This window comes from Camelus dromedarius, chromosome 11, assembly GCF_036321535.1.
Source record: "Camelus dromedarius isolate mCamDro1 chromosome 11, mCamDro1.pat, whole genome shotgun sequence".
NCBI lineage: Eukaryota > Metazoa > Chordata > Mammalia > Artiodactyla > Camelidae > Camelus > Camelus dromedarius.
Genome location: NC_087446.1, coordinates 57,228,753 through 57,256,692, shown reverse-complemented (window position 1 = coordinate 57,256,692; position 27,940 = coordinate 57,228,753). Strand labels below are relative to the sequence as shown.

Below are 27,940 nucleotides of genomic sequence, written 5' to 3'. Positions count from 1 at the left end.
CAGGCCTGGTCTCTCCTCTTTATTGACCTCTGGTGATAGCAGGGTGCTGGGAGTCCAAGGGCAGGGGTGAGTCACATGCGTCTCTGCCCCACTAGGGGTGGGGCAGAAGGGACAAGTGGCAGGTGGCAGGTCTAAGAGACCGTGGATATGACTTCACATGAACAGGCCCACTGTACAAATGCATGGTTGGTATTTACAAGAAAGGAGGAGGGGCAGTCGCCTGGACCTGGAACTTTCTGGGGACAAAGCGGGGAGAGAGGAGCCTGAGGAGAGGAAGGGGCAGAGGCCTGGCTGGGCTCTCTTCAGAGGACATTTTTGACAGCAGGAGACCTGAGCCCTTCCCCATCTGCCCCCCTCCACTCCCCATTTGCCCCAGAGAGGGGCCTCTTGGCACCTGTAAGTGGGCCAGTGCTGGGAGGGAGGAGAGGGACCCTCTCTGTTTGCAACACAGGGTTACTGGGTTATACCTCGCCCTCCCCATGCACCCTTGACCCCAGCCCAGCTGGTCCCTCCCGCCTGTGCTCATAGGATGCATCCTAAAGGTGCTTTGCTGGGGAGACCTCAGAGCACTTTACAGACATTGGTCGGATAGGAACCTCCTGGCCCCAGGGGAGAGGAAGGAGGCAAAGGGTTCAGGATTTGGCCAGAGCAGGTGACAAGCCCCAGGGGCCTAGACCAGTCCCGAGTCCCTGGGGACCCCAGGAAAGACCTCCTCTCAGCTCCTGGTCCCAGTGGCTCCTCTTCCCCCAGTCACCACTTCGGAGAGGGAAGACTGCAGGGGGCCAGTCTGGGGATGGGGCTGAAGCAGTGCAAGCCTGGGGTAAACAGGGTGCACCCCACCCCCAGGCCCTAGAAAGGTACCACACCCTGAAGAAGCCCACTCCCCTCCCCATGCATAGGGCTCTGAAAACCCCCATCTCTCTGTCCTATTCCAGCCCTCCAAGGGGAGGAAAAGGGGGACCCAGACCTGCCAGCTAAGATCTGGGGTAGGGGGCTGAGGAAACCCCCAAAATGTATTGCTTAGAAACTTGGAGGCAAAAAGGATAGGGGAGGGCCCAGGGGGCTGGCATCTCTGACCCTCCCCCCTGGCCCTGGGAAGCCTCCAGGAAGCTCTCGTCCAGCCAGTCATCTGGCCACGGGGAGAGTCCAGAGGTGGGGGGATGGACACAGTGACCACTGGGAGCCTGAAGTTCCCCAGTCTTGCTGACGGGAGATTAAAGCGCGCCCCAGTGGGTGTCGGGTGGGGAGGGGCCCTTCCCCCAACCCCACAGTCTCTGGCATTTGTCCTTCGGGTGGGCTGTCTGTTCTGTGACCGCCGTGCTCCCTTGGAGCAGATGCGGGAGCCAGTCCTGATGGATGGTGCTGATGACGTTGAACACTCTGGACTCGGTGAGGGCCTAGGGGAAGAGGGAGACACCTCAGTGCTCTGATCTCCATCTTCATCTCCAGCCTGACTTACCTTCCCAACGACCCACTGGATCCCCACTCAGTTTCACATCTAGTTGTGCAAAAAGTGCCCCACAGAATGTGCTCAGCGAGGATGTGAGCGGGGGCTGGAATGGAAGTCATGCCCAGCTGACCTCCCAGAGCCTCACGCCCTGGCTGCTTCCTCTCCCGGACCTGCACAAAGGAGCCACACAGGCCTCACCCCAGTCTGAGGAGCTACCTCCTCTCTCCCCGCAGAGGCTGGGACAGAAGAGGCGGGAGGACTTCCCTGCCTCCCACTCACGCCCTGGCTCAGTTCTATGTGTTTATCCTGCCTGGAAAGAGGGAGGGAGAATCTCACATCCACTGAACCACAGAGACGACCCTTCAAAGATGCCTGTTAGACACCCAGCCCTCCCTCCTCCCTGCAGAACCTCAGGCCCCTCCCTGTCCACCACCGCAAGCTCACCTGGGCCAGCCCCACGCTAGTCCAGATTCCCGTTCTGGTTGTGTTCATCTTCGGCAGGAGAGGCCGGGGCCTCTTCCTCACAGGGGGGCAGATCAATGGACATCTGGTTGGTGATGCCTGCGGAGGGACATGAAGGAAGTTGGGACCAGACCAAGCAGTGTTTTTCCCCCAAACCCAAGGAATATGTGGAGAAAAATAAGGGGTTCTCACACATCCCCCTTCTTCAAGCTAAGCTCCATTCAACCCAGGCACACTTGGAGACAGCCTCTCCAGCCTTGCTGAAATTCATGCCCCTCAACTCACACATTAGGGAAGAGATGTCTCAGCCAGGGCCACCAGGTTACCCGCATGCACAGGGCACCACTTAGAGACCGCAGTGTGCACCGGGTCCCTCCAGCTGTGGGCTCTGGCTCTCCTCCTCCTCTCTCCAGTCCCTCTTCTAGAACAGTCCAGGCCAGTCAGTCCGTCCTTCCCATGATCTAATGCAGCCTGATCAGTCCCTTCCCAACTCTGGGGAGGAGTCTGACAAAGGTTTGCTCATGGGGCTTAAGGAAAATGGACCCGCTGCTGCTCCATTAGCCATCCTGCCCACAAGGCCTCAACCTCCCACAGGACCCACCGCTTGCTGCCCGTTCCTTCCATTTCTGCTTGTTCTCCTGAATGTATTTGGTCCAGGTAGAGCGGAAGCTGACCACGTCAGGGTTGGGGTCTCCCACTTCCACATCCAGAGAAGGCTGACGCCACTGGAAACTAGAAGCAGGACCCCCCACATGGCAGAGATGAGACCCTGCCTCCTCCAGGATGGCCTCCACAGCCCTCAGAGCAGGAGGGATGGAGGACCGGGAGCATCAGGGAGACCTGTCCCCTCTTCCTTCTGCTAGGCGGCCCCCGGCCCCCAGCCCTCTCCACACCTTCCCTCCTACTAGAAGGAAAATAAAAGCAGATTCACAGAAAGACAGAGCTAATGGAAGAAAGCAAATCTGGCAGAGGGAACACGGGCAGGCCACACCCCCTGCCCCCAGCCTCCTGGCCCCACGTGTGACCCGTGGCAGAGGGGCTCCCTGGTTGGGAGTCATCTGCCTCTCCACACCCCTGCCAGGCCTGAGCCTCCTCCCTGGGAGTCGGTCCTCTCTGGGGTCTCCTGGCTACCCCGGCCACCCTCACCTGGGCTGGTTTTTAGACTTGGAGTCCTCATCCCCCATGGGCTGGACACTCTTCTCAGCCACGTCCGTCAGCACAGAGAATGTGGGCTCCACGATGAAGTCGATGAAACCTGCAGGGCAGGGGGACACGACGTGTGCCCTGGAGGGCTGGGCTATGGCGGGCACGGCTGTGGCCCCCAGCTGCGTGTAAAACAGGGGCACCCAGGGCTGAGAAGTTCCCCAGGGGGGCAGCCTTTGGGACGATGTCTTTGTGACCCAGTCAACTCCTCCCCATCGTTGTCCACCATTGCCCACCCTGGCGCTCCACCCCAGGACCTCATGCTCTAACACAGGAGGCTCACCTTGACTGGAATTATAGTTTTGAGGGATGGGGACAAGGAGCAGTCCTGATGCAGGCCCAGAAGGCACCCTCTCCCCTTCCCCACCCTCTCCTCCCTGCCAGAAGGGACACTCACCAATCTGGGACTGCGCCACGAGCGTGGAGGTTCGGTCACAGAGCGGAGAAAACGGCAGGCCCAGCTCTGCCTCCTTGTCACCCTGCGGGAGCAGACGAGGCAGGGAAGCACCTCAGTCTACCAGCCTGGGGTGCAGCTGGGGCGGTAGGGGCTGTTGGGGGAGAAGAGGGATCTCTGTGCCTTTGACCTAAAAATGGGTGGCATGCCAACGGAATGCCTCTGTTGGCAATGACTGTTAGGCTTTGCAGAGATACATTTGATCCCACGGGTTCGGGATCAGGTCGGCAGCTGCAGGCAGCTGAATGGAGAGCTGGAGTAGGAACAGGGAACTCGGAGAACAAAGGGGAGACTCCCCGTGGGCAGGGCGGGCAAAGCTGCCCCAGACCTGGCGGAAGAATTCCTCCATGAGGGCCTTGGTCCAGCGGCTGTGAACCGCCCACTGCTTGGTTGGGTGGCTGATGTCAGCGGTGTGGAGCAGCAGGGACAGGGCCTTGGACTTGTCAATCCTGTCGGGGCAGGTGACAAAGGAAGGGAGACTGATCTTTTAGGAAAGGGAAGCCCGGACCACGCCTAACTTCTCATCACACGCCCTCTCTCAGACCTAACTTCAAACACCTTCTGAGGCTCGACACACACACACACACACACACACACACACACACACACACACACACACACTCACACACACACCCATAGATGTATAGGAAGCAGCCCAGCTTCTCAGAATCAAAGGGCTGGGTTCAAATCCCCACTACACCTAACACACTCTAGCTATGTGGCACGGAACAAGTGACTTAAAATGTCCATATTTCATTTTCCTCAGTCCTAAGTGGAAATAATAACAGAATCTGCCACACAGAGTTGTTCTGAAAATTAAATGACATACAACATAAAAGTATTTAGAAGAGTGTCTGGCACCTAATAAGTGCTCAGTAGATGTTGTCTGTAATTATTTTTATTATAATGATTATTGTTATTTCCCAACAACGCCACGCTCTGACAATGCACACTCTCCCCCATATGGACACCATACAATAACACACACCTTTAGCCCACACACAAACACAGCCTACTCTCTCTTACATTTGTATACTCCCACCCACTCTGCAGCAACATTAGATGTAATTATGGCATTTGTTCTGTGCTTTTTCATTTAACCTCACACAACTCTCCCAATGGCCCGCTTGGAGTAGAAACTGGTGGCAAGCTGTAGTGGAGGGAGGCATATCATTTTCACATTTCACAGGTAGGGAAACGAGTCCAGAAGGCTGAATGATTTTCGCAACTTTCCAGAAGAAGCCTGTCCTGAAGCTGCCATGAGAACGCCCATCTCAGACCCCCAGCCCAAGTGCTCTCCAGCAGACAGGCTGCCTGGGCCGCACACGAGCCCGGGCCACGGGCGCACACGTCACATATATGAGATGTCAAGACCTGGCACACCTATGACCCATGTGGACGCCCACATTTCACACACCCCTCACTCTGGCCTGTCCCCAGCCACGCCCCACCAGATGTCACCTCTCCAGCTGCTGCAATGCCGTCTTCATGGTCTTCACTTGCTGGAAATGGCAGGACATGTCTGTGGCCAACACCATCTCGATGACCAGGGCCCGCAACTCTCTGAATGGACAGAACCCAAGCAGGGATCAGCACTGCTAGGTGGGCGGTCCGGAAAGAGGGAAGGGAGGGCTTGGGGGTGAGGGGTCTCTCAGGGATGCCCACTCCTGGCTTCTGCTCACACAAACTCATCCTTGGTGAGGTTGATGAAAATGTTCATCTCATCATCCTGCATCAACCGGAAAACAGAGCTGATGTGGTGATTCTCCAGCACTGAGCGATCATTGTACAGGATGGCACATTCTGACCTGCAAAGCCCAAGGTCATGGTGTCCAGCCCTCTGTACCTCCACTGGGCCCCTCCCGCCCCTGCTTCGTCCCCACCCCTCACTTGGTCTGGATGTGGAAGCTGTTGGTAGTGCCTGTGTGCTCATAGTCGTGGATGGCTGCAGCAAACACGATGGCCAGGACCTCGATCTCCGACAGGCAGTGCTGGGAGAAAGAGACAGAGGATGAGAGGAGGCTGGCCTCTGCCAGTCGCTGCCCGGAGACCTCCACACACAGGCTGGACCGCTCAGCCCAGCCCTTCCATTCCTCAAGGCCAGCTCTTGAGCTAATGCACCCATGTTTCTCAGCTCCTAGAATGGCCAAAGACCCTCCTCCATCCCGAATGGCAACATTCCCACTGCATCCCAGCACGCGTCCCCAGCACTGCCCATGAAGTCACAGTCCAGCCAGGAATTCTCTAGAGTGAGTAAGTCCCATCTGACTCTGTAAAGGCTTTGGGATGCCAAAGGAGAGGAATCAAAGAGAGAAAAAGGGGAATGAGAGTACAGTCTAGACTGCCCAGTGCTGCTGCCATAAAACCTTGAATCACAGAAGAGCGATCTCCGGGGCACCTACCACCATCCCTGTGCGGAGCAAGAAGCAATGGACCGTCTGGGTAACATCAGCTGCGTGGATCTGGTTGTGGTAAGGATTCTTGTACTTCCCATAGCCTGTCTCCAAGGCATCCAGGAAAGTCATCAAAAACACAGTGGGAATCTGCAGGAGGAGGAGGAAACCGAGATACGTGGAGGGTGTGCGGGAGTTGGGGAGGGGGGTGGCCGAGGATGAAGGTCAGCAAGGCCCTCTTTCTTTAGAAGGCAACATGGCAGGGGAGGTGATGGCCTCTCAATCGGTGAACCTGGCTCACATCCTGGCTCTACACCTGTTGGCTGTGTGACCGTGGGCAAGTCACGTGCCTCTCTGTGCCTCAGATGCTTAATTGCAGAATGAATACCACCTACCTTAAGTTTAATGAGATAAGTACAAGGCACTTAAGTGTTCTCTAAAGAGTAGCTATAATTATTATTTCCCTGAAGATTTTTTAGAAAAGGAAAGAAAACTTCCCTCCTGGCTTCCAACTACCCTACCCCATCCCCAGAGCCATGGAGAGGGGCTCAGAAGCAAGGGAAAGAATCAGATGGCCTGGAGAGCAGTCTTCTAGCCAGATGTGGATCACCCCCTCCTCTGAGAAGCCTTCCCACACACTCTCAAGCACTCGGTCTCTGCATACGCCCCGAGGGTACAACTGCCTCTTTCAAAGACCCAAGGCTCCTCTGAGGCTGGGAGGAGAGTAGGGTTTAGGACTTACAAAGATGAGCAGTAGGGGTGAGGCACAGGAGATGTGCCACTAGTCAGTCAGACCCTAACATCCCCGGCCCCCACCTCTGGAGGGCTGTGCCCCAAATTCAGGGAATTTTAAAGGACCGTTTCCATGACAACTGCCCTGGCTTTTCTGTTGCCATGGCGTCCCTGGAGGAAGGGAAGGGAAGGGGAGGAGCAGGGGAGGGGCCAGGTGCCCAGGAAAGGAATATGGAGCTTGACAAGGGGTCTCTACCAGGAGAGAGGACTAGAGCGAGAAGGGCCCTCTCCGACAGGCTGGGGTTGGGCCAAACCCAACCTGACGCAGTTACTCTTGGGGTCCCCTTCCAAGTGAGGGAGCACCAGTAGGAGAATTTGGTGTCTGGAGGAAGTCTGAGAACCAGTCTGGAGCTGGGAAACAAGAGCTGGGAAAAGTCTTAGGAAAAAGAGGACCTTGCTGTTCTCTGTCCTGGAGAGGGCAGGATTGGAAAGAGGAAAATGAAACTGCAGAGGAACAGGCCTCAGGGAGGCACTGGGGAAACTTCCAGCTGAGCATCTCAGGAAAGTTCTGGAAACCCTCTGGGGAGCTGTTGTAAAAGGCTGAGTCAAAGAAAGGCTCTCACACACCAATAGTCTGTTGTAGTGAAGTGGAGGCAGAGGGTGACCCGGTGACTCCCCGAAGCCCTCTGGGAGGGGCCCTCCGACTGGACTCCTTTGATGCCCCCATGCCCCTCAGAACACATGCGTTTTCCTCCACCCTAACGTCTATTGTCAGCCCCACGTGAGTGCTGAACAAATATCCCCTTTGTGATTCTTCGGCCCCGCCTCACCCTCCACCTCCAAGGATGGTTTTCCCACATGGAAGTGATTCTTTTCCAGCTCCTGTTCCCAAAAGAACCTTCTGGCACAGGGATCTGAAGAGGACTTTAATCCCATATTCTTCCTGGCCAGCCAAGAGCAAATGAGTTCACACCCTCCCTCCGCACCTACAGCCCTATCTAGCCCTGCCAAGAGCTGATCCTCTCCATAAAATTCCTTGGACAGAGGCAAGAGCTGGAGCGGGAAGGGAGGGAGAGGCCCCACCCCAAAACAAACGGAGAGGTGCTAGTCCCGCAGGGCACGGCTGACAGCATCTGGACTCCAGGCTGACCGTGTGCACGGGCAGGGGGCAGGAGGGCTGAAACAGGGAGCTGGACTTGCAGCCAGCCCGGGGAGGGCAAGTGAGGGGACAAAGTGAATGGGGAAAGGGCAGGCTCCTAGGCTGGACAGTTGCAGGGCTAGAATCTTCCCCTAGAAAGCAATAAATTAAGTCAGAGGCTGGGACTGCAGGGAGTGAAGGAAAAGGTAGACTAGGATGGGCATGGGGAGACGTCCCTGACAGTGAGACGGAGGGAGGGAAGGAGCCTGTGGAATCTGCCCGTTTGGACTCTTTGAGAACAGGAGCAATGGGAGTGGAGAATCCTGCCTGGAGGCAGGGCTAGGACGCTCCCAACCTTAAAGCGGCTGATGAGGTTGTGCCGAGTCAGCAGCTCAAAAACAATGGTCCTCAAGGCATGGTCATCTGCTGCCCGGTTCAAGGAAAAGACATCAAAGCACCAGAGGTCCAGGTTCTGTGGAGAAACAAGGAAGTAGACAGAGAGACTCCCAAGGGGGGGCATCCCAGCAGCAGCAAGGGCTGCAGTTAGACTTCAAGGGGGACTTCCCGATGATTACAGAGGCTTGGGAAGCAGGGAAACAAAGAAGTGGTGAAATGGCCCTCTTTCTTCCCAGATATCTCTTCATATGGAGCGACAAGAAGTCAGGAGTTGGCCTCTGGGGTGGGCAAAAGTTGTTTTGAGGAACATGGAAACAACAGTTAAAAGGGAAGGCAAAAATCACCCCATAAAGAGTATGACTGCCCCAATGACTCTTGCATCCCCCAACTCCTCCTCTTGCCTGAAAACCCAGGGATCACCTTGAGACAGTTGAGGACCGCAGTGGAGTAGGTGGGGCCCACAGAGGTGTACGTTCTCCGGAACATCCTGAGGGAGAAGAAGAAAAGAAGCTCAGGTGTGAGGTCTGGGGGTGGGGTCTGATCAGGTGGGGTCCTGGAAGACCAAGGTGGCTGGGAGAGAGAGACACAGCTAGAGGCAGAGCAAGGCAGGGCATGGGCGAGCCTCACCGTTCCACGAAGATCCCAGCCTGCACCGCATGCACGATGCTCCGGAACTTGGGCTTCTCCTCCGCGCGGCGGCCCTTGGCCCGAGTCTGCTGGGTGAAGGTGGAAGCCAGCCAGTCCCGCACCTCCGAAGGCACCGCGTCCGACCGCAGCTCCTGCAGCTCGTCCTCCGTGTCCAAGATTTGCCTGAGGCCCCAGAAGAGGAGTCACAGAGCAAAGACAGCAGGTGCTTCCACAGCCTAGAGACCCTGGGCCCAGCCACACCCCACGCCTTGGAAACTCTCACAGCGGCTCTCTCCCTCCTCTGACCCGCGCTTTCCTTTCTTTCGCTAAGTCTTTTTTATTTCTGTTTCTCTTTCTGATGTCTCCAATAATGAAACTGGTCACTATGTGAGGTAGTGAGCAGCCCAACTCTGGAAGTGTTCAAGCAGACAGTGGAATGGGTACCACCCATGGAGGGTGCTACAGACCAGCAGCACTGTCCAGCAGAAATAAAATGCAAACCATACATAAGTAACTTAAAGTTTTCTGGTAGCCACCTTCAAAGGTTAAAAAGAACCAGGTGAAATTCATTTTAATAATGAATTTTCTTTAACCTAATGTACCCACAGTATTATCATTAACATGGAATCAATATAAAATACATGATTGAGATATTTTACATTCTTTTCTCTAAATCTTTGAAATCCAGCATGGATTTTATATATACACACACGTCTCAATTCACACTTGCCACGTTTCAAGCCCCAATAGCCATGTGTGACCAGTGGCTCCCATCCTGGGCAGCAACAGTCTGGAAGGCTTCCCCACTGGCAAGAAGGTTAGGACCAGATGAGCTCTAAGGCCTTTCCAGCTCTGGAACAGTCTTCTCCTCTTCTTGTGTTTGGTGCTATTTCCACAACTCTCTGTCTGTCCCTCTGTATCTCTGTCAAAATCTCTACCTATAGATCTACCTGCCCTGCCCCTCCTCCTCCCTGCTCTGGCCATGTCACACATGTCGATCTCCAGCTTTCTGTCTGACTCCCCAGCCTGGATGACTGTGTCTGTCTGGTAGCTTTCTCGCCCGTGTGTACGTCTCTCCCGCAACCCAGGGTCACCCCTCTCACCGCGTCTCATCTATATAGACGGCCTCCAGCAGGGAAGCTGTGTACTCCAGGTTTTTCTTCAGCTCCTCAATGTTCACCTCCCCGTTCTCCAACTGCTTCACCATGCAGCGCAGCCTGCGGGGGCGGGGACAGACAACCTGCTCAGGTGCTGCTTCCTTGTCAGGAGAGCAGGATACCCTCTAACAGGACGCATTTTACAGAAACAGCCTCAGTCTTCCAAAAGCCATTCATCTTTCTAATAGAATAACAGCAGCTGACGTGTTTCATCACAGGCTGTTGCCGGGGCTTGTACTAAGTTTATCCACCCCCCTAAAGTTAAACCCCAGGCTTTTCCTGACTCCACAGACCCCATCCCCCTCTGACCATTAACACCCTATTTTAGTCAGTTTTCCCTGAAAACTCTTGTTTAGATTGCCCAGGCTCAGAAGAATCAGGCAGGTACAAGCCCCTGGGGTGATGTTTCAGGGATGATCTGTTTCATAGTCTGAATAACCAAAAGCTGAAACTGCCTTTTTCCCCCTGAAACAGGGCTCTGGGATCAACAGCCATCAAAAGAGCCCCCAGGATTCTTTCATTATGTCTCTTGGTCTTGGCAGGTTAGGGGAACATGTCCACAGCTCCTCTGTCCCTGGCAAGGATGGCAAAGACACAGAACAAAGACCAATCTGAATGCTTTCGCCTGGCTTCCCTCCATCCAGGCAGAGCTAATGGATTATGATTCCAGAATCCATCAACCGGGACAAAGCAGGATTAACCCCTGCCTCCCCGGGTTGCTCCAGAGAGAACCTCTGGCAAAGGGTGGATGTACCCATCCCGTCCCTGCCCTGCGGCATCCAGAGTAGTGAAGGTAGGGTCAGGGTTCTCACTTACTAGACGCTTTGCCTGAAGAGACAATCCCTCATATTTTACACTCACCAATTCTGAGGGACAGTGATTAACAGGGAGGCTTCTTAAAAGTCTGGTTTGTGACTGCCTGAGTCCGGCCCAGGCAGTCACAAAGCAAACAAAGCTCTCTGACTTTAGATGGTGATTTTAAAGTAAGCAATTAAATATTCCTTTCTGGCTCCTTCCCCCAGCCCTGCCCCACCCCACCTAAAACCAAGGTGGGGTGAGATGGTGGCCAGCACAATTTCCCACTGAAAGGGGCTTCAGAAACCCAAGGTCACCCTATGAGTCAGGAAAGAGAAGAGAATGAGTCAGGGACCAGAGGCTGAAATTAGCATCAGTTCCCAGGGTTGCCGGGGGAGGGAGAACAATGGCGTTCCTGAACAGAAGCAGCTCTAGAATCCCGGGGTCCCAGCAAGCTTTGGAATAGGGCACCCAAAATAGCCTGCCCCGGGAAGCATCACTGGCCAGCTCTCACCTAAGAGACCAGCAGTCCTGGACGAAGACAGGTCTGAATGCAAACGGGGCAAAAGGGAAAGGGGAAAAGCGGGGAAAGACGTTGAAGGGTGACACTAGAGCCTCCTGGTGGGCTATCTTCAAGTCCCACTTCCAGCCTTCCTGCTGCCCCGTCTCCACATGGAGACAGCAAGTTGTTCAACAAGAAAGAGCCCAGGGTTCAGTAAAGCTCAGCCCCAGCTTAGGCTCCACCAGGGAGGAGGAATAGAGGCTGAAGAGCACAAAAGGCTTTCCGGCCAATGAGCTAGCAAGGGGTGACTGAGCCAGCATCTCCCTGAGTGCAGACCCAGAGGTCACAGAGCAAAGATTACAGTGTGCTCTGCCTCTGGGGCCCAGGCACAAGCTGGTCAGTCCCCGTGGCCAGGGACCCTTGAATCTGGAGACACACAACTCAGGAAGAAAGAAAGGCTGCTGGTCCCACCTCTCCCCCAGATTCCCATCCCAGCCCTAATCTTCCACTTCCATCAGCCCTTTTACAGCCAAAAACTCTGCCCACTAGGGGTAAATGCCCACCGCCGAAGTTCTTCCTTCTTTCCTGAGCCACCTCGAGGAAACACACAGCCCAGCACAGGCTCCCAAAGTGAACAGCCAGCCAAACCCACGGGTGCTCATTTGCATGGATTCGCATAATCTCTAACAATGCTGCCAGCTCTACATTTTAAAAAGCGCTGTCTCCTACATTATCTCTTTTTATCCTCACAATGGGCCTAGAGAGGGAGGGAGGCGGGGAAGACACCCATTTGTCTAATGTAGAAACCCAGGCTTCCAAGGCAGCTCCAGGAGGCAGGAATCCTGGATTCAAACTTTTCACTTCCTGGCTCTGAGCCCCTGGGCAAGTCTAATTCTTCACCAGTGCCCGCCAAAGTGAGGCCCGTAGATCACCGGTATCAGAATCACCTGCGATACTTGTGAAACTGTTCGATTCTAGGCCTCACTGCATACCTATTGAACCAGAATTTCTAAGGTATGAGTCCAGAGATCTGCATTTTTAACAAGCATCCCAGGTGATTCTCACACACCCTGAAGTTTGAGAACCTTTATCTTCAAGCTTCAGTTCCTTCATCTGTTAAATAGTGAGGATAATAATAAACCATGTTTGAAGGGCTGTAATAAGAGGATTAAATGAAATAATGTATTCGAAAGGCCTTGCATATACAATGAGGCTCTATAAATGTGATCTGAATTGGAATTAACTGACCAGCATCCTGCCAGCCCTACCCAGCTCACACCCCACTCCCTTCAAATCCTACAAGCTGCTGCCTGCTCTATCCCAAGTCCAGGTGGAGAAGAGTGCACCTAGTTTGGTTGGAGGCTGGTAATTAGGAAGCCCCTTAACAGAGGAAATGGGAGAATGGTAATGGCTGTAATCTCGCCTTGATAATTACCTGACTTGAGCCTCACAATCATCTTATGGGGAGTTTGAGTGACTTGTCCAAGGTTACACAACCTGTCAATCTCTGTCAAGCCTACAACTCACTCTACTGGAGCCTAACTATGCCCCAGATACCAAAGGTGTTGGGGCAGAAGGAGCTTGATCGTGTAACTGGCTTGGAGGGAGGCTGGGCCTCATTGCATCAGAGCTCCTTCCGGCTCAGTCATCCATCCTTCATGGGGTGATGGTGCTTGGTGGCCCACAATAGACTGGGGAGGTGTCTTGATGCCAGTGACGGTGATTTGTCTATCCTGGCAGCTGTGCTCAGAGCACCCAGTAACATGCTCAGTAAATGTTCACTAAAGAAATAAAAGGGAAAGGAGGCAGATTAATCGGGAAGCTGTCTGCCAGAGCTCACAATTGTCATCTCAGAAGCAGGGTTTCTGAAACTCCAATGGAGAGTCAGGGGAGAAGAGGGAGGTCCTGGGCTGGCTTTCAACACACCCTGCCCTCCAAGTTCCTCCCCCTCCCCGTCTTGATCTTGTCCAGGAGCTCTTTCATAGCTCCTGTTAAAATCTGAACCCAACATGATCCAGACACCAGAAGGAAGAGGAGGGAGGAAAAGGATAAATCTGACAAATGGGGAGTCCAAGGAGGGGACCTGGACTTGGGCAGCTGGAGGGATCCAGGTGCTGCATTTCCCCCTCCTGAAGTTACATAACTCTCCTGCACAAAACTTCCTGGCCTGGCAGGGCCTCTCTGATTCTAACGTCCTTCAGAGTTAGGATCTCCTCAGACCCACCCAAAGTCCTCACCTCGCCATGCTTCTGCAGGAAGTCCTACTTCCCCATTCACATCAGTTTTCCTCTAGCCCCTCTGGTTCAGTCCTCGGAGTATCTGGTACAGGTCCCTTTCCCTGCAGAACAGGATGTTCACCCCTGTCCAGTCTTCATCCAGACTTAAGGAAAACTTGAAGCTTCCCAACAGCCCTTCCACTCCATCCCTAGTTTTGGTTCACCACCACAACTTCTTCCTCCTCTACCATCAGTCCCTGCCCCAAGGGAGAGCCTCAGATCCTGACCACTGGAGGCCCCAGTCTCTCCCAGCTATAGGCAGCCAGCTGGCAAAGGTGGCTCCGGGCAGTAGGAATCCCAACACTCCAGAAGACTGCAGCTCCCCCAGTCCCCATCAGAGGACCTGGCAATTTCCAAAGCCCCCTGCCACTACTTCCACCACTACCCTCCCCAAAATACCACTATAAGTGGGGAGCATGGGACAGGGCAGCCTCAAGCTAAGGGGTTGGGAGTTGAGAGAAGAATTTTATTTCCCTTTCAGGCTTTTAAGACCACATGAGGAGATATTGGAGGAATGTGAGGTCCTAAGGATGCTGGGACTGCTGGAGGTCAGGAAGGAAAGAGGGGAAACACTGCTAAGTCACCTGTCACTGCTAAGTCACAACCACATTCACACACACACACACAAAACATAGGAGACTGTCAGGTCTTGACCCCTCCGCTCCACCACACTACAACTGGTGGACCCATAGCAGCCTGTCCTCCTCCTCCCCTCTCCCTTCCTCATCCCTGGCGCCTACCTGAGGATGGGGCCATGGAGGTGACTCCTCTGCACAGGAACAGGGCTGGCCATGGGAATCAAAGTTTCCTACTTCAAAGTATCAAAGTGCTGCCCCTGGGGCCCCAGGCCCCTGAGGGGAAGGCTCCCTCTTAAGCCCCTGACTTCCTCCTCCAGGTCTCAGCAAAACTGAGTGATTGACAGGAGAATTTTGAGGAGGGGAACAGGAAGAGCCTGGCTAGAGGAAGGAGTGGATGAGGCAGAGACCCATCCCCCAGCAACTGGGTGAGAGGCTGAGGGAAAAGTTTCACATCTGAATCAGACTGAAAACAAGAATCTGTTCTCAGAAGAATCCCAGAAAGGACAGAAATAGCACAGGCCAGCCCCTTGCTCTGAGGAGGTGGGGCTCCTCTTTGGGAAGAAGTAAAGGGTTAGCGGGAGGCTTAAGGGTGCAGGGACAGGGAAACATCCTGAACCTGTCCTGGAGAGGAAGTCTGCAGCGGTGGGGAAGAGGCCCTGCAAGAGCCCCTCAGCGGGGCTAAGGCAGATTCAGCTCCCTCCCAGGGTCGTCTTCTGGGGCCGTTCTTCAAAATGAGCTTTAACCCACCTGACAGGATGGAAGCATGAAAGAGAACTAGAAACTGCAGGGCAGGGGCCTGCTGAAACTAGGCATCCGGGGACCCTTACTCAAAGACCCGCTCAACAGGGAGGGAAGCCCCCGCCCAAGCAGTGACTGAAAGTCAGAAGGACTTGCTCACAGAAACCGAGAGGCTGGGCAAGTTACTTTAACACTCCCCGCCCAGTTTTCTCATCTGTAAAACCGGGGCTGGGGAATAACCGTGAATTAACTGGAGAGAGGTCAATCCAGCCCAGAGGGAGAAGAGAAGTTATGGGTTAGTCCTAGAGGGACCTGGGGGCCAGAACCCCGTCTTCCGCCTGCAGGTTTTGCCCTCGCTCAGGTTGGAGGAGAAAGAAGGCAGCCTCTGCGGCGCGAAGTGGACGTGCGCAGACGGCCCCGGCCCGCCTCCGGATTGGCTGTGGGATGACGTCACCAATACAAGTACTTTGGGGCTGCGATTGGTCAGTTGAGGGACTGGGCGGGGCTAAGGAGGAGCGCCCGAGATGCAGCCAAACGGGGTCAAGGAAGAGTTCCGCGGGACTACGGTCTTCTTAATGTGGAGTTTAGGGCCGGGGGTAATGTGGGGATGAAGAAGAGGAACTAGTAGGGGTGCGTTTGACAGGAGAAAGAGAAAAGAGAAGAAACGGGCCACGAGCCAGGATTAGGATTTTATGACGGCAAGTCTTACATACACCACCATCCACCCCAGCCCCCGACCCCTGCACCCTTACCTCCCCAAAGCTGGGAGAATTTAAAATACTTAATCACTGTGCCAAGGCCTCGAAGAATTATAAATAAATGAAATTTGAGAAACTACTGGGACAAGTTGAAGTGGGCTTCAACAGCAAGGAGAGGAATCGAGGTTAAATGTCTACAAGTTGTGTTCTAGTGAACTCTTGGTAGCCATGAAGTAGGGCTGCTGAGCTGGTTAGTGTTTTTAGAGAGAAAGGACTTGACCTAGAGTCAGAGATCTAGAATGGCCAACCCCAGGGATGAGGGACAAGCTATTTGGCCTGCTTTGTGGACAAGCTGGCTTGGAGGCATAGAGATGGGGTGGAAATACGGACAGGTGGTAGCCAGCTGCACCCAGCCTGGAACACCAAAGAACACCAAACCAAGCCGGCTCTGCTCCCTCACCTGACTCCAGCCCCTACCATCTGAGCCAAATAGGCACTAACTTCAACCCTCCTAGTGAAAGGCAGAGACTTCTTAGACTAGAAAAGCTTTAGAGAGGATATCTTGTCCATCCCCCTTCACTCTTGCCCAATAGAGCCAAAGCTGGTTGGACAAATAATGGCTTATGACATCACCCCACATACATGCATGCTGCTTCATCCCAGCGTGCAGCTCATACATGCTCATCCCAGCCTTTTATTCACTATTGCTAATTAGAAAGGATATTGGTCAACCACTATCCCCTGGGGAAAAAAATTCACACATATCCACTCACCCACACATGTACTCACAGGCCACACTACACCTCTGCCTGGGCCAAGGAGGCTGTCCTATGGGCTGGACATAGATGTGATGACTCCAGTATAAGTTTTCCTTTTTAAAAGAGCAAGGAGCCCTACTATAATGCCTCCCTCCCTAGTCCATCCCCACCATTCCCTATCTGCACTGAAGAACAGGAGTTGGAACAGGGGCTCAACAAAGGATAGGAGACTTTGCCTCCAGTGAGAGAAGAGGGGTGTAAGGACGAGTGGGTGTGAGTATGGAGGTGGGTGCTGGGGAAGGGATTAACTGGCTGATCTCCAAAATCTCAGAAATTGAAAGAACCAAGGAAATCATCTAAATCTAATAGAAATAGGATATGAACTAAAATCAGGAGACTTTTGCCTTGCCTTGGTCACTATGTGTGACTTTGGATAAGACACTCTGAGCTCCAGTTTCCTTGTCTGTAAAATGGGTGAATACATGCTTCTCATAAGGATCAAATGACATCATATGAGAGCACCTTGGAAACTCTAAAGTGATACATAAATCCACAAGATTATTATCTAGTTTCTATTTAGTTAGTTCAGCAAATATTCATTAAGAGACTGAATATATATATGTATGTATGTGTATAACTGAATCACTTTGCTGCACACCTGAAACTAATGTTGTAAACTGACTACACTTCAGTAAAAAATAAGAATTAAAAATAAATAAATTAAAGAGTTCTCCATGAACAAAGTCCCCTGTGCCTGTGCACCCAGGGCCCCTGATGTGGAAAAGCCGTGTCTCCCCACCATTCCAGATGTCAAGGGCTCTTCCCTAGCTCCTAATTTTAAAGGGGCCAGGGAAGTAGTGGAAGCCAAAACTGCAGACATGCAGAGCACGGAGTTCCAGAAACCAGGAACAACCAGATCCCCACCTCATCCAAGCTCTGCTGCTCCACTCACTCCCCTGGCTTCCCATTGCTATACAAGCAGCCCTGGTTCTGGCAGCTGGCTGGGCACAGTGGCGGGGGTGGCTTCACAGATAAAAATAGCCCCCCCCCCACGGTGGCAGAGCTGGGGTGCCATCCTGGGAGGCTGCAGGCCTCAGGTTGACATGGCAGCGGTGGTGAGAGATCTCCAGGCACTGGACAGAGGAGCTGGAGGGATGGGGGGGTTGGGGGGAAATGGGGCGGGGCCTGGGGAAGACTGGCGGGTAGGCGGGGAAGGACAGACACCAGGCGAGTGGAGGGAGATGAGGGAGAGAGGCAGGAGGTACTAAGGGGGCAGGGAGTGAAGAAAGGGAGATTTGAAAAGTACTGGAGAAGAAGGTCTGGGAAACACTGCAGAAGAAGGGGAGGAGTCAGCTCACACCCTTGTGAGTGTGTCTGAAGACAAGTCCCCCTCCGCCTCCTGACCAGAAGCCGTTTCTAACAGGTGTTCCTAGCAACAGCCCAGCTCGGCTCAGATCAGCGGCAGAGGCGGGTAACCTAAGCAGTGTAAGCCTTAGCCCAGACTAGTAGGAACCCAGGTAGCCCAGCTCCCTGCCCAGCACACAGATGTGTCACCTCGCCCTCAGGCTTCAGCCCCGGAAACAGGGAGGAAATGGGAGGGGTGGGCAAAAAGGTCAGAGGAAAGCTAATCAGAGAGGAGGCTCCCAGGACCCAGCCCAGGAGAACTCTGTCTTGGTTCACTTGTGCAACCCTCTCCTCCTTCCCTGCACTATTTAATTCTGCTTATTAACCACCTCCACATGGACCACCCCACCGGCCTGCCAAACCACATCCCAGCAGATGTTCCCAGCAGATGCCCTGTTTCCAGGGGACTTAACAGATGTTGAAGGAGGCTTGGGACGGGAAAGTAAGTTGGAAACTTGGCAAGGGAATGACCGCTGGTGTGATGAGAGCCGCTCTAGACTGTGCATCAGTGGAATATGGGTCTGGTCCTAGCCTGGCCCCCAGCCTTACCAACTATTTCTGGGCATTAGCTTCCCCCTCTGTAAAGCTCAGCACTTGGATTGGCGGCACTAGGGAAATAGGATTCCCTGGTTGGAGTTTATCTTTTCTAACTGGCTCACTGCTTCCCCCAGCTCAGCCCTCACCTGATGCTTTAAAGGAGGAGGGTGGCTTTTATCTTCATCACATTCTAACCTCCAGGAACTTTCCCAGAAGTTCTCCCACATATCTCTCTTCAAACCATCTCGATGCAATGAAAACAACAGCAAATGTTCTTGGCATTTCAAAGAAGAATAGGAAGGAAGAGAAGAGGCAGGACAAAGAAGTCTTTGGGGTGAGGCTGGTGCAATTTGATTTATTATATTTCTTTCAGGTTGGAATTTCTAAAGCCACTGCTTGTAGAGAGACAGTTGGGGTTTAGGGAGCTTGGCAACACTGCTGGCATGTGTGCTCACTCTACCCGGGCCCCGAGAAGTTTCCAAACAAGGTGGGCACGGAGAAGAGAACTAAGCGGGTGGTGCCAAGTTAGATATACAAGAGCTGATTAACAGGGGAGCGGGGAAGCCAAGAGTAAGAAGGAACAAAACCTTCTCTAGCCCCAGGTCCTGCCTGCCGGAGAATCACTAAGCCCCCTGAAAGCCAAGCTCCCTTCCCAACCTAAATGGTGCCAACACCAGCTGGCAGCCTAATCATCCCACTGCAGCCACTGTAATTATTTGCAAATCTGACTTCTCATTGCAGCTGTGGCATCAACCGACCTGGGGGCCTGGCTGGATCCAACAGTACCACCTGAAGCACCTCTTTCTAGTTTTTCTCCCAGCCCTAAGCCCCCAAGCCTCTCCCTGGAGATGCCCTTTTCCCCCCAAGCCTGCTTCTCCACCAAAACCCCAGCACAGCTCCCTCACTGGAGGATGCCAGGTCTGGAGTGCCGAAGTAGAATCCTGGCCTGCTGTTTTCTTCCCAGACAGGGAGAAGATGCAAGAGGGGAGAAGGGCAGCTGCAGGACTGGGGATGTGAGGGACAGAGGGGCAAGAGCACTGGCACTAGGGACCTCACTGCAGTGAATGGATCACAACTCACTTTCCTCCTTTTCCCTTCCAGTGGCCCTTCTTCCCCTTCAAGTCCCATCTGTGCCCCGCTCACTATTCCCAGGCTTCTCTCCCAGTTCTCACGGACCATTAAGTCTTCCTCCCTTAGGGGACAATCTCATTATGAAACAACTTCAGTCTCCCTGTGGTCTCACCTGCACCCCACCTGCTGCCCTGGTTTTGTCCCCCTTTCTCTGTGCTGTCCTGAAGACATCTGGAAAATAGCTACTCCGTACCTGTGAAAATCAGCCCCCTGAGACCCAAAGGCAATTACTTGGCTTCCTCCCCAGAGGAGCTAGGAGGATGAGGTCACTGAGAAGGCACAAGAAAGGCCTTGCAGAACACAGGAGTTGATTTCAGGAGCTCAGTGGACAGGGAGCAGGTGGAGGGGGTCTAGAGACATCCAGGCTTCTCTCGTATAGAGTCTCTCACCCAGCCTTCCAGTCCTGTAGCATCATCTCGAACCTACTTCACCCCCTCCTGACAAAAGTGATAAATGCAACCTCAAACGTGGGATCTCCTCTCTGTCTTTTTAACCGTCTTCCTGGGGTTCCTGGGCAAGCAGAGCGATATTTGGGTTCTAAGGGACTTTAGAGATTCTCTAAAATAGGATGTGTCATAACTGGTCATGTCACCCCCAGGCCTTGAGACTTAGGATGAATGCCAGAGCTCACCAATGCCGGTCCCTGGGCTCCCCACACCCACCATGTCTTAGAACTGCATTTGCTCCATCCACTTCTAGTTAACCGCTCGAAAAGAGATGACAGGGAGCAAGTCCCTCTCTTTGCTTTTGACCTCAGTGGCCCACACCCTTGGTGGGATAGCCCTCTTCCAGCCCCACCCAGCCTTCTGGTCTCTAAGCTCAGACACCTGCCTCACCCCCTCCAAGAACCACTCATTAACAAGACTCTTCCAAATCATGCCCCAGACACCAGGACCCAAACCTATTAAGTCATTCAGATTCCTGCCTCTTGACTCTTTATTTTCTCCCCATCTAAGACAATGTCCGCCCATTTATTCCCATTCCCCTGCCTCTTCACAGCAAGCTCTCCCATGCTGAAAGAACTGCAGAATTTATCATTTAAAAGCCACTTTCCCATGGATGACATCAAAGAAAGAACTAAGATGCAGAGAGAGTATGTGACTTCAAGATCATGCAGCTAGTATTTGGCAGAGTGGGAACATGAACTCAAACTCAAGTTTCCCAATATTCCCTGTGCTCTTTTGTTTCCACCACCCTGCCTCTCTGAATCCCTCCAGCCATTCACTCTGACCAGAGGTTTGTGAAGTTCTTCCTTTGATCTGAACTTGATTTCCCCTATCTCTGCACCTCCCCTTCACCTTACAGCAGGAGTTTTCCACTCTACCGTTGAGAGAAGCCTCATTCAAGACAAAGCTGATGGAGGAAATAGCGACAGCTGATGGGAGCTGTGGGTATAAAACCCGGGGAGGAGAGACGCCCTTTGCCATGGATGGAAACAGAGGAGGGAGGGCTGATCCAGGGAGGAAGGCACTAAAGATCATTTCTACAAAGGCCTGGGAGAAATGATGCTCCTCTTTCTCCAGAGGTCCAGAGAACCACAGTCTGTCCTGCAATCTTCACAGCAACTCCACAGCCATATGCAGAGAAAGGAGGTCGGCAGCACAGTTTTCGAACTGGTAAGAGCCACAGATGATCACTCCATGGGGCATATTCAAGATGAGGACAAAAGGTGGGATAAATCAGCAAGGTACCCAGTCCAGTCCCACGGCTTCCTCCCCCTGCCCATCTGATCTCCCCAGGATTGTCAAAAAGTGTGAGTGTGTCACAAACACATACACCAGATCACACATACATATTATCCCGTTACTAACACATACACTCCCACACACGTATATGTCATCTCATTCATACAGAGGACTATTTCAGGTATTCAGGTAAGTGTATATCTTCCCGACAAATTTATTATCACACATATTTATTATTTATTGCCATTTATAAACATAAAAACAAAGAGACATCATCATGGAGCTCTGACTCCACCAGCTGTCCCCATCACGTACATTACCCTTTACCCAGACACATACATATACACGTCAGGCATTCACAATTTCATCCTGATACATCTCGTTCACAAAACCAGATTGTTCCTGTATCCTCTGTAACTCCTTCAGTTCCAGGTTCTGTCCTGAGGTCCTCAAACCCCATACCTTTGAACATCACCCTCTCAAAAAACAACAGTAATAACCTCTGCCTTTCTTCCATCCCCATTCCCGCTCCCCTCCCCCCGCCCCCTCCACACACAGGAACACATGCACCACAGCATAAGAGAGAACCTGGCTCTGTGACATATACACGTATATTCATTACTTCATTTGTTCATTCCTTCATTTGTTCATTCCTTCATTTAACAGCAATTACTGAGTGCCTATTATGTTCCAGGTACCACACTAGACTCCGATGAAATAAAGATGGGCAAAAACAAGCCCCAGCTGAGTCCTTGCTCCAGCTCCCCTGTAATGACCTTGAACCACAGCTTAGGACATTGAGCCTAGACCATGGGAGCCTGAGTGTGTGGAGAAAGGAGAAGAGAAAGGGATTGTGTCTAGACTATCCCAAGGAAGAGGGAATTTCTGTCTGTAAAATTCCAGGAGAAACTGGAGCAGAGAGAAGAGAGTGATGCTTGTACTACCCGGGAGAGAGAAAGAATTCATATACGTGCTTTTCCTGTGTGTGTTACCACCACCCCACCAAAGGGAAAGATGAGGCAGAAACTAGAGAGCTTGAATTCTACCACTTGGGTGGCATAGCAAAACGAGGAACAGGGTACCTTCTCTACTCTCCACTCCATTTGATGGAGTTGAACCATATTATAAACTCCACAGAATCTGAGACTGTGTCCATTCTGTCCACCACTATATCCCCAGCATCCAGCACATCACCTGGCCCATAGGAGGCACTCAATTAATAGTTGTTGAATGAATGAATCAATCAATCAATGAGCCAAGGATGGCAAACCAATCTCTGCTCATAGTTTTTCTTATTTCACAAAAGATACAGAGAACCCCTTCAACTTCTACCCACCCTCCCCTATATTCCTCAAGGTCCTCTGGTCTCAGAGATGGGTGGGCAGGCAGGTCAGATCCTTCTGTTTAAGGTTAGAGATGCTGAAACTCATCCTGGTCAACCCATCATCCCCAGGCTGCCTGTCTCAGCCTCTCTATGCCTTAGCCAGAGAGTCTGCTTAGTTAGGAAAATTTTCCTGCCAGGTAGAGGTGAAATCCCACAGTTAGAGACTCTCCTGAGCTCTCATGCTCCAGATTCTGAATTTATCTTTGGCAGAGTCCTAGTATGGGAAACAGAATTCCTGGATGCCCTTCCCAAGGGGAAATTGCCCTGCACAATTATATTAGTATGGGCTTTTTTAACCAGAAGAAAAACACCAGACCCAGATTCCCTGAAAAAAAATCTAGATATCCCAGATTAGAAATTAAAAGAGTAGTTGGGGTGGAGGGGATAGGATACGTTGAGTAGGGGAATCAACATACATATATTTTTTCCATTTGTATTCATTTTTATTCAGTATCTAGTCCTGAGATAATCATGTCCACCCTCCTATTCCCAGACTAAACAGTCCCTTCCCACCTAAGGCCTGTCTGGGGACAGGTGGTAACTGGGGAGAGGAGTAGGAATTCTATTTCTATTCAAAGGAGGGAATGCCCCCTTTGTTCACCTCTTCAGAAACCACTGGACCCTAAGAGTTATTTCTCTCTACTACCCAGAAAAAGTCCTAAAATCCTTTTATTTCCCTTCACCTGATTGGCAAAGCCTCCCCAGTAATCAAACAGGGCCAATTCCAGTAAGCCATCAACTTGGGATCTATCATAATATCAAAATCTTCCTCCGCTTTGAAAAAGTGAGCCTGGGAATCTATTCCTGGTGATTAACATTGAAGAGATGGTGCTTTTCCGGGTGAGTTATTACACGTAGCTAGCATTCTTAAGGACCAGATTGCTGAAGTGAGTGAAAACCGGAACAATCTCATCAATAAGATTAGTGATCCTTGTCCACTGTGACCTCCTGTAAGGACATCTCAGCGAACACACTCTGTAGGGGCAGCTGCCTCTACTCCCTTCTTTCCCCAGGTTTCAGTGCTTCCTTCTGAGGGTCCCCTTCTCTCGTTGTTGAGCACTTCTCACACTAAGGGAAGAAAGAGCAATTTGCTTCCAGGAAAGACTTTTGGTTAGAAAGGTGTGGGAGATAGTGAAATAGGCAGAACCTGCTCTTTTGCAGGGCCTGTTACCTGGGATGAAGGCAAAGGAAGTATATGATGAGCCATTCGTGCTATGAGGAAGCATCCTGGGACACCTTGAATTCTCCCATTTATAGACCCTGAGGTCCCTTCTTTGCCTTTCAACTGCTTTCTCACCTATACCTCTTTCTAGCTTAGTTACCATTAACAGAGCAGCATTTTCTATCAAGAATCACCCAGTGCTCCTCCCAACAAAAATCAGTTCAATCCGGTTTTCCATTGCTTCATCCCAGAACCTCATTCTAAGGCTGTGCTTCATGGAGCCTGCAAATTGCATTGGCCAGAGGCAGCAAAGGAGGGGACTGAGAAGCACATTTGGACTCCAAGCCCTGTTGCCCACTGTGCCTCCCTTCTCCCTACGGCCTCTCTAAGCAGCTAGTGTGTAAATCAGACCCACCGGCCCAACAGAAAGGTGTCATCTTATCGCCACAGGTGATGTATTTTTAAAACAACACAATCATAAGCATCTATCCATATTCTACCCCTATCTCTTCCTCTGCCAGAGCCCAGAAATGAAAAGCTTCACTGCTCACTATTGAGGGTACTGGGGAGGAACTGGATTTAGAGGCTCTGTTTCCTGTATTTCTTCACCAAACACCTGCAGCCTTTCCCCCAGGGCCATGGGGAGTCATATCAGGGAGAGGGGCTCCTTCCCTTGTTCTCTGGTTAAGAATCAACAGACTGCGGAGATTACCCAATGGCAGCTGACTGGGAGATAAACATGGTGCATGGCTCATCTCTGACCCAATCTCTCTCCTCTGAGGAGCAGGAAGAAAAGTTCCTTTCCTTCCCTGGAATGGGAATCTGGGACACCTGATTCCTTCCTTTTCCTATTTATTCCTCCCCACATGCCCTCTTCCTGCAACAGTAAGAAAAGATGCCTAAATGCTTGGAGATCTTGGAAGACTCTACAGCAACAAAAAGGCTTTGACAGTTACCTTGCCCCTGTCAATCAATCTCTCTTCACCACCACCCCATCTTCCAGGTAGGGGATCCACCTCCCCCTCTCCAGACCTCAGGTCAGTATCCCACCCCTTCTCTAGGTCCTCGGTGGGTTCCCCATTGTTAACATGCAGGGTGGATTTCCAGGCCCTAAGAGAGATAAGCAGCTCAGGTATGGAGTGCCCCCCACCCCCACCCCCACCCCATAGGCTGCAGGAGGCAGAAACCACCAATCCCAGCCGAGCTCTATATGACCCACAGGTTGGCACAAGTATCCCTATGCACTAAATCTGCAGCTGTGGGCAAGCACCTTACACACATCTCTGTGACCCTGGGACACTCACGTACACACATGTGATGTGTCTTACATCTGCACAACCCTGCACATGGATACGTGTGAGTCAGCCTGGCACCTCCTGAATGCTGCCCGTCTGCAGCCCTGCCACACGGCAAATACTGTGCTGCCTCTGTGCTGCGCTGCGCTGCGTGTGTTACCAGGGGGGTCCGCAAGCACATTGTTAGCCCTGCAACTCCTAAACCCGCTGCAACCGGCCGGCTTGCCCCGCACATGCCTTGCACATGTGGCCTCGCCACGCGTGTCAGGGCAGTTTATTTCCTCGCACCTGCCAACATGTGTGCCCGAAAGAATCCACCGGCCCGGCTCCAGCTACACCCCCACCTTTCCAGGCACCCTAAAATCCCTTCCCCCCACCCCCTGGCCCGGGGACTCACAGAGACCGAAGCTTAATCCACATCTTCTTGCTGGGGGCTGACTTCAGCTCCAGGGGTGACGGGCAATCCGACTCCAGCATCTCGGGAGGGCTGCGGGGGGACAGCTCCATGCTCAGCCTCTGTCTACGGAACAGAGGGAGGAGACAGCACCGCGGCTCAGCCTCAGCTCCTAGTCCGGGGACCCGCGCCCCCCATCCCAGCCCCTTCCCACCTGCGGCTGGCGGGGACCAGCCAGGCCGGTGTCTCAAGGCTCGGCCCAAGCTGGCAGAGCTGCAGTTCCTGCGGCGCCTCCTCTCCCGCTGCCCAGCCGAGCTCTGGGCTCCCAGTCCAAGCTCTCCGCCCCGCCGCCGCCGCCGCCGCCGCCGCGCGCTGCCAGAGCCGCCTCCTCGCCTCTTTCCTCCTCCCCGGGCCGGCTTCCCCTCCCTTTCCCCCCCTCCCTTCTCCTCTGCCAGCCCGCTCGTCTCTCACTCCTCGCAGCCTCTCCTGCCCCTCCCAGAGGAACGCTTGGAAGCCGGGGGCACACTCACACAGCAGCGCCCAAGGGCGAGCGCACGCACACAGGCGCCGGGTGCGGGAGGCTGCGTGTGCCCCGCGCGGGTGGATGTGAACGCCTGTTTACAGAGTGCAGCGCAAGCGGCGGGCGGCAGGACCTCACTGTGGGCGGCTGTGCGGCATCCCTGGCTGTGTGCTTTGAGTTTGTGTCTGTCATTTCATGTATCCACGTGTGCCTCGCCGCCGGTGCGTCCCAGGCGTGAGGAAGGGATCAGGGATGAGTCCACATCTCTCTGCCTGGGGTCCTGGACACTCTGGGAGAGTGAAGCCACCACCGCCAGAACCCAGCCCCAGTTGTGCTCTCACAGTTGTGCTCCTGCCTTTGAAGGGAAAAGTCCACGGTCTGCTTCGAGTGGCCATGGTATCCCACTCCTCTCCCCAGTTTCCTTAGTTTGGTCTTCCCGACCTGTCTCCATCCTGTGGCTTTCCGCGGGTGCCTCTAACTACCCACGGAGGTGAAAGTTTCTCCTAAGCTTAAAACTTTCCAGAGAGAATCCACCAGAGCAGGCAGCACCCTGTTTTCATTTGACTGTATATAACTCTATGAGGGCCAGGAAATCATTCCTATCTCATTGCAACCCCTCCTGTAGTCTTTCCAGTTTATTTCCTCTTATTCTGTCTTCTGCGAAAGAAATTTAATGGCTAAGGGCCCAGCACAAAATATCTTAGCTGCTTAAAACATTTGTAGAATGAATGATCTGGAATTTAAACTCAAGGCTTGTAGCAGGGCAGAGTCTCCTCCATCAACTTGAATCCTACGTGGGACTCTGGCAAGAACCACCTTAGGATTCCTTAGAACTCCTCCTCCTTAATGACCCCCTGCTTTGACATGGAGGGAAATCCTATGTAAACAGAAAGTGGAGCTGTATTCACTAATCCATGATCCCAGATGTGAGTTTTAATTTCAAGAACTCTGGAGGTTGGAAGGAAGGGTGATCAGGAGAAGAAGGTATTTACTCCACGCCAAGTATCGAGTGAAGCTCCCCTCTTCCCAAGTGGCGGAGGAGAAAAGAACAGAAGTAAAGTGGCAGAGTAAAGATTCCCAACATGGAAGGATTGCCTTTTAGGCAACTAGGTAGATCAGGCCTTCCATCTGGCAAAACAGAGACATATCAGCCAAACCAGCTCCCAAGAAGTATGGAGGCAGGAGATGACAGAGTCAGAGGTAAAGAAAAAAAGCAGAAGGAATACTGGGACTTCAGCCTCTGTCCATCTAACTTAAGGGCACACCCTTTTTCCCTCTTGGCCAGTGGAACTGTTCCAGCCAAGACATTGCTGCCTCTGAGACCCAAGTCAGACTCCTACACAATCCAATTCTCAAAACTTGAGAGCAAATGCCTCCCTTACCAACTGAAAAAGAATGGGCTGTAAACTACAAAAGAATTGCAAAATAAGATTAGAGTTAAAGAGCTCTAATTAGGAAATTAGGATTAGAGCTAAGGAACTTCCCAAACTAGGCAGGTATTTCAACTAGAAGAGGTGGGAAAGGAAGGGGTGGGAGATGTACTTCCAGAGGGATCTCTCAATATTTCTTCTCAACACAGTGGCATATCCCACCCTTGCTCTCCCAGCCCCCCAATTCCTAACCCATTTTAAGAAAAGGAAAATTCACACAAACACACACACATACAAAATAATTCATGGAATATACCTCAGAGACCATCTAGTCTAACCTCACTCATTTAACAAATGGGAAAGCTAAGCCCAGAAAAATGATGTGGTCCCACAGAGAGTCAGTGACAAAGCCAGGACCAAGTCTCCTAACCTTTTTCGAGTGCTTTTCCGTTCTGTGGCTCTTTCTTTCTTTAGTCACCAGTCCTTGCGTTTAACCTCAACATCATCCCTCTTGTTCCAGTCCAATTCCATTTCTGCCTTACCTACCTCTAGGGAGAGAACAGGGTGTGCTGCTCCATTCATGGGCTCAAAAGACCACTATTCTTCTCTGTCTTTTCCCCTTGTCCCCCACCCCCAGCTTTCCCAGGCTCCTTCTGCCCAATCTCGTCCCTCTCCTTGCCAGCTTCCAAACTGCCCCTGTC

At 52.5% G+C, this 27,940-nt stretch overlaps 1 protein-coding gene across 5 annotated transcripts; it reads right to left on the bottom strand.

The window, feature by feature from the left end:
* Window positions 1-6: 6 nt before the first annotated feature.
* On the bottom strand, window positions 7-27,921 carry PDE1B (phosphodiesterase 1B). 5 transcript variants are annotated; one of them, XM_064491085.1, is made up of 16 exons: window positions 27,786-27,921; window positions 25,353-25,475; window positions 9,959-10,072; window positions 8,856-9,038; window positions 8,649-8,715; window positions 8,188-8,304; window positions 5,972-6,112; window positions 5,460-5,560; window positions 5,252-5,377; window positions 5,031-5,132; window positions 3,898-4,018; window positions 3,513-3,594; window positions 3,059-3,167; window positions 2,514-2,644; window positions 1,895-2,011; window positions 7-1,397 (listed from the first exon to the last, which is right to left on the bottom strand). In XM_064491085.1, the coding sequence occupies exons 2-15, from the start codon at window positions 25,460-25,462 to the stop codon at window positions 1,911-1,913; spliced, it is 1,605 nt and encodes a 534-aa protein (XP_064347155.1). In that variant the 5' UTR covers window positions 25,463-25,475; window positions 27,786-27,921; the 3' UTR covers window positions 7-1,397; window positions 1,895-1,910. The 5 variants fall into 5 exon arrangements, with proteins under 5 accessions (XP_064347155.1, XP_010992385.1, XP_010992387.1 ...); XM_010994083.3 differs by lacking the exon at window positions 27,786-27,921 and adding an exon at window positions 27,670-27,769; XM_010994085.3 differs by lacking the exon at window positions 27,786-27,921 and adding an exon at window positions 25,880-25,903.
* Between the last annotated feature and the right edge of the window lie 19 nt (window positions 27,922-27,940).